This window comes from Erigeron canadensis, chromosome 2 (genome assembly GCF_010389155.1).
Source record: "Erigeron canadensis isolate Cc75 chromosome 2, C_canadensis_v1, whole genome shotgun sequence".
Taxonomy (NCBI): domain Eukaryota; kingdom Viridiplantae; phylum Streptophyta; class Magnoliopsida; order Asterales; family Asteraceae; genus Erigeron; species Erigeron canadensis.
In genome coordinates this window covers 28,068,345-28,074,344 of record NC_057762.1, presented here as the reverse complement: position 1 = coordinate 28,074,344, position 6,000 = coordinate 28,068,345, and the positions used below count along the sequence as shown (strand labels likewise).

The 6,000-nt window shown below is 34.4% G+C and overlaps 1 protein-coding gene across 1 annotated transcript; it reads left to right on the top strand.

Annotated features, from left to right (window-relative positions):
- Positions 1-566: 566 nt before the first annotated feature.
- On the top strand, positions 567-4,083 carry LOC122586568 (reticulon-like protein B5). Its single transcript, XM_043758551.1, has 5 exons — positions 567-896; positions 2,918-3,098; positions 3,187-3,328; positions 3,422-3,491; positions 3,587-4,083. The coding sequence occupies exons 1-5, from the start codon at positions 674-676 to the stop codon at positions 3,751-3,753; spliced, it is 783 nt and encodes a 260-aa protein (XP_043614486.1). The 5' UTR covers positions 567-673; the 3' UTR covers positions 3,754-4,083.
- The last annotated feature ends 1,917 nt before the right edge of the window (positions 4,084-6,000 follow it).

Sequence of the window (6,000 nt, the reverse complement as noted above, 5' to 3'; positions counted from 1 at the left end):
ATTGGATAAAGGGTTTTTTTTATCGTGAACCCTGCTAAAACAACATAGTCTAGACCTTCCGTGGGATCGAAAAAAAATTGTAGCAATCACACTTTTGCCACGGTGTAGAGAGAAGCCAAACAGTTTTGGGGATTTAGACGTTATCAATAAAATGTTATTACATATACTTAAATATTTGACCTTAATCTTGATTTATCTAATTTCTTTAACAATATTACACAACTGGGAAAAGGGAGAAAATTTTAGTAAAAGGAAACAAGGAATGTTTGTATATCCGGCCCAATTGCCCAGAAAAGTTATATTATTTTTTAAAGTCCATCAGGAAGTGTATCCATAACAAATCTCCAAAAAAGCCCATAATAATAACGGAGACAAATATAACGTCAACCCTAACGCCGTCACGTTACTTTAAACGGAATTCCCGCTCCCCACTTTTGTCGCCCACTGACACACACAACACCTTATTGGTTCCCGTGATAAAGGTCCCAGCTTCGTTTTATCCGAACCTCAGGCTCGGACCCAAACCTCCTTTTTATTTACCTCCAGATATTTAATTCATTCACACAAAAGTATTTTTCAAAATCTTACACACACAGTCACACTTTCTTCACCACCAATATTTTCGGCGCCGAATCTGCACTATAAGATCCGGTAACTGATTATCCCGAAAAAAATGGCCGATAATACCGCCGCTGATCATGAAAAAGAACACGAGCAATCATTTGTTGAATCTATGAAAGAAAAAATCACTGAAACTTTTCACGATGGAGATTCGGCGTCATCAGATTCCGATCATGACGGAAAGGATAGCTCGCCGGTTGAAGATGTTAAGAATAAGATCTACCGGTTGTTTGGAAGAGAGAAGCCTGTTCACAAGCTCTTAGGTGGCGGTAAACGTATGTGCATTCTACTTACTCTACATCTATATCTATATATATATCTATATATATATGTATATTAATTAGTGTTCATGTATTTACAGTTATGACTGAGTAGAGATTCGAGTAAATAATTAAAGTTAACTGATATAGTAGATCTGATGATTAATTACTCTCCATATCTGTATTAATATTCATTCACATATTTACGGTTTGTGTATGACTTGAGCTTTGAGTAAATAATTTTTAATAACTGATGATGTAGTAGATTGATGATTCGATTATGTTTCTCGCTGAATGAAGTTTAGTTAGATTCAGATCTTATATATCTCATCCAGATCTGGATTTGTTGTTAATCGATTCTCTAGGCGAGGTATACATGTTATACTTTGTATACATAGATATTTGTATGTATGTATGTATGTATAGATGATATTATAGGAGCCTAGGAGGAGTTTAAAACATGAAGGGATCAAGGTTGTAAATATCGCTTTTCGGTATCGGTCCACCACCGAGAAGCGATATATTGGGGATATATATCGTCTCGCTAGTAAGCCGAGATCCGGTATGTCGCCGATATATCCGCTGAGATAACCGAGATTTACAACACTGGAAGGATATAGATACACAATAAGTCAGTAATTGGCAGTGAGTCAGTGACGATATAATCGTGATTTGGATCTACAGTGGTTATATGGTTTTTTTAGGTGTATGCTCATTTTAGTATTATAAATTGAAATTAATGATTTAGTATAGCTGATTGTTACTTTGTTAGGTTAAGTTTAGTTGGATTGAGAACTTATGTGTGATTGGTATGTCATCAGCTGACGTTTGATTTTCGAGTTTGAGAATCTTCAAAGTTTGTCGATGAACTAGCTATGTATCAAGAGGATTTAGTGAGTTGATATCTTTTGTGGATGTTATATTTTGTGGACTATTAGCATGCTATATGAATGCTGGTTAGAATTCTTATTTTGGTCTAGAATCTAGATGAAGAATGATTTTACACACAATGATTAGTATGGATATATATGACTGTACATCTGATTTGCTTATGTAAAATGGACTCTTTGCTGTGTTGGAATTTGAGAAATTTTTGAGAGATAATAGAAAGCAACTTTTGCATACTTTAGATGGCAAAAGTTAATATGTTTAGCTCATTTTGAAGTAATCTAGCTTGTTATTTGTTCATTAAATACTTAATATTGATTTTGTGTTGAGCTTAATGTTGGGTTGGGTATTGGACTATTGGTCTCGGTTTATACCATGTTGTTTGTTTGTGTTGTGTGGGTTTATCATTGGTGTATAGATCATGGTTTGGTTCGTTTAAGTATCAATGATTTTATCTTTTATGAACTTCAACCTGGCATAGAAATTTAGGAGGTATATTATATGTTGCCTGTATTCAATATGGGTGGACGTTGGGTTCTAGTCTCAGTTTATACTCGCATGTTGTTTGTTTATCCTGTGTGGGGTTATCGTTGGTTTTGAGATCATGTTTGGTTCAATTATCAATGATCTTATCTTTAATGAACTACAACCTGGCCTAGAAATCTAGGGAGTATTTAGTTTGTTGCTTGTATTCAATATGGGTATGGGTTTGTATATACTTACTATTTAGAGTGGGAATGGGAATCAATATCAAACCAAATTTTTAGTGGGTTCCAGATATGCATGTTTTTTTGGGTTCGATACCCATTATTTAAATCCAACTTTATAAAACAAACAAAAATAATGCGAATGAAGTCAGTGTTTGATTCCTTAACTTTTAAACGACACACTGCCTTAAATCAACATGGGATTCATGAACACCTATGGATAGTATACTCTCCAGCTACAATTCTGTATATATAAGGCATATGACAATGATGATTGTCAGTGTATAATATGTTTTAGAGAACTAGATAGCTTTACAATAATCTTACTGATATTGTTTTTCAACCTTGTCTCATATCTATGTTTTTGTGTATAAGTAAAAAAAATCTGAATAGTTTGCTTTGTTATTCAGCTTCTTATACATTTGAGATTTTTAATTGCAGCTGCTGATATATTTTTGTGGAAGGACAAGAAGGTTTCTGCTGGTGTTCTTGGATTTGCCACTTTGATATGGGTCCTTTTTGAGTTGGTTGAGTATCACTTGCTGACACTAGTGTGCCATACTTTGATATTGGCTCTTGCAGTCCTATTCTTGTGGTCGAATGCCTCCAGCTTCATTAACAAGTAAGTTGCTTTTTTCTCATTATCTAGTAGACTGTATTTTGTTTCTTTCATACACTGATCTTATATTTTCCATTGTTTTGATTATCAGGTCTCCTCCTAAATTCCCAGATGTTGCCCTCCCCGAAGATGTTGTTCTTGGTGTTGCCAATGCCCTCAGGATTGAAATCAACCAAGCTTTAGTGATCCTCAAAAGCATTGCCTCAGGGAAAGACTTGAAAAAATTTCTTGCTGTATGTATCGATCTTTGCAACAATCACCTTCATTAAAGCTCTTTGTATCATACATGGTCATATGTGAAATGACAATTTGATTGTTTTTATCAGGTGGTTGCTGGTTTGTGGGTTGTTTCAATTCTCGGCAGCTGCTGGAACTTCTTAACCTTGTTTTACACACGTAAGAATCATATTAATTTTTTTGTGCTAGTGATGTTTTAGTTATTTAAGATGTTATCATTATTTCAATCTTTAACTTTTCTTGGCTATCAACAGTCTTTGTTCTGCTCCACACGGTGCCTTACCTTTATGATAGATATGAAGACAAGGTTGATGCATTTTGCGAGAAAGCAGAGGCTGAGATCAAGAAGCAGTATGGTGTATTCAGTGTCAAGGTTTTGAGCAAGGTACCCGTAGGGTCATTGAAGTCCAAGTTTGCGTAAATGATGATCAAGCAGCGCTACTAGTCTCAGGTGACTAGATGGGTCTTTCTACTTGTTTGTTGTGGTATTGTTAAACTAGGAACCATCTTATTCATTGATTCCCTTATACATTTGGGTGAATCCATGATAAATTAAACAATTTCAGTAATCATGTAATGGAGTTTTTAGACGTTTAAAGTTCCCTTTACACCGCAACTGTGGGCAGAAGCCAATGTATGGTTCTTGCTTTGCCCAGTTGTTTAGTTTTGAAAAGCCTATGAATGGAAAGGGATATAATTTTGTATTCTTTTACTGGTCCGGCACTCTAGCTTAATTCAGTTTAATTTTCTATTTTGCCACTGTGGTGAGATAAACCATGTTATAATGTTGAATGTATGGATATGCTTGTGATTGCATTAAAATTTTCTACAGAAGGTTTCTGTAGTGTTAATTTTGAAGAGATGTGAATCTACAATTTCAGAGCATGATGCCACAATCTGTGGCAAAGTTACAAACTGATTACTTTGTTTATGAGAATAAAGGAAGCTTAAATACTACGTGGCTATAATGCTCTTGTTCGAGTGTTCAACAGTTTTTTTCCTGGTTTGGAGTTACATACATACACGTGTGTTTGTAAGACGAACATGATAGGGTGTAAACAAATAGCATCTGTTAGCCTTTACCTAAGCCGAGGTCTAAATTTATTGCTGTAGGACAAAGTATGTGGCAAATCCTTTGCTGGTACATTATGAGATGGTGGCTTGTTTCAGTCCTTTGACGGCACGATGGCTGTGTGGGAGAGCTCCACACGGGGATGATCAAGTCGTGTGATGTGCTTCTTCTAGGTTAGTGGTTCCTTTTCCTTTGCTCCACTCTGTTAGGAATTAGGATTGTGGCTTGAGTGGCTCCTTACTTTAAAAAAATGAAAAAGACATTACTTTAGTACCACTACTGACACAAGCACTTGGGGTCACAATAGGACGGTTTCTTTTGTGCTTGACATATTGCACATGGTTCACTGGTTTTGAAAAGAAAACTACCTAACTTTCCACATGCGAAAAACAAGAATGTATCGAACAAAGGAAACCAAACAGCGTCACTATCTACTACCTTCTATTTGTTTTTTGGAGAAATTTCTTACCTTTGGATTTGACATATAATAATAATAATTACATATAAAATGTATGGTCATAATAGGGACTAGGAGTAAATAACTATGAAGTCAAGAAAAAAAATTGGCATAATGGGAGTGTTTTTACACTTCTTTCAATACCTTCAATTGTTCTTCCTCGTTCATAACATTGAAGTATTTACGTCTTTACTTGTCTTAGAGTATTTGTCCATAGTTAAATGTTTTTAGGCATCCTTAAGATATCCACGGTAATAATTTTTTTATTTGTTTATGAAATAAGGATATAAGGTTGCATTCTCGAGTTTTATTTTTATGTAATAAGGAAAGGAAGGAAAAGAAATTTTATGTTTTTGTATTCTTGAATTTTTTTTATTAAAAGAAAAGAAAGTGATAGAAAGGAAAAGTAGGGGGTTTTGGAGCAAAAAACTTTCTCTCCATATTTGACATGATTTGGAGGGATAAGTTGTAAATTTATCAATATATCCTCCAAACTTTTATATAGGTTATAATAACTATGAGGCTATAAATATAAATTTGCATTATTTTATTCTTTCTTATCATTTTCTTTTAACTCAAGAATGCATTTAAATCCTTTTATTCACTTTCCTTTCTTTTAGATGATAAAACTCAAAAATGCATTTTATATATAATTTTTTTTATCTTTTATTCTCATATCCAATCTTCTCCTCTCTTTTCCTTTAATAAAAACTCGAGAATATAAATATGTTTGTATGGTAGAAGGTAAAATTAAAGGCTTTTAAGGATTTGTAAGGATATGATGTAGCAACTCAATGTCGCATAAGGACATCCTTAGTGTTACAACAAGAAGACCCAATCCTTATTTACGGGGTGTGGGGGAGGTGGGATGTAGACGGTCTTGCCCCTACCTAGAGGTAGAACGACTGCTTCCATAAGGACCTCTGACCAAACGAGAAGAGAACAAGAGACTGTTAAGAGTTTAATAACTATACATGTCGGTCAAGTATAACCTGAGTACATTAAGAGTAGAAAAAAATAGCAAACATACAACTAAGCACGTTTTAGGGCAAAATCCAACAATATATAGTAAATAGAAACCCATTTGAACATATTAACATCAATCTAAAAACATAATAAACATAACCCTGCATAAAACC

Excerpts from the sequence above, each read along its gene's own strand:
- LOC122586568 (XM_043758551.1), top strand. The coding sequence starts at position 674 with ATGGCCGATAATACCGCCGCTGATCATGAAAAAGAACACGAGCAATCA. Across the intron at positions 3,329-3,421 it reads ACTTGAAAAAATTTCTTGCT|GTGGTTGCTGGTTTGTGGGT; the intron begins GTATGTATCGAT and ends TGTTTTTATCAG. Across the intron at positions 3,492-3,586 it reads CTTAACCTTGTTTTACACAC|TCTTTGTTCTGCTCCACACG; the intron begins GTAAGAATCATA and ends GGCTATCAACAG.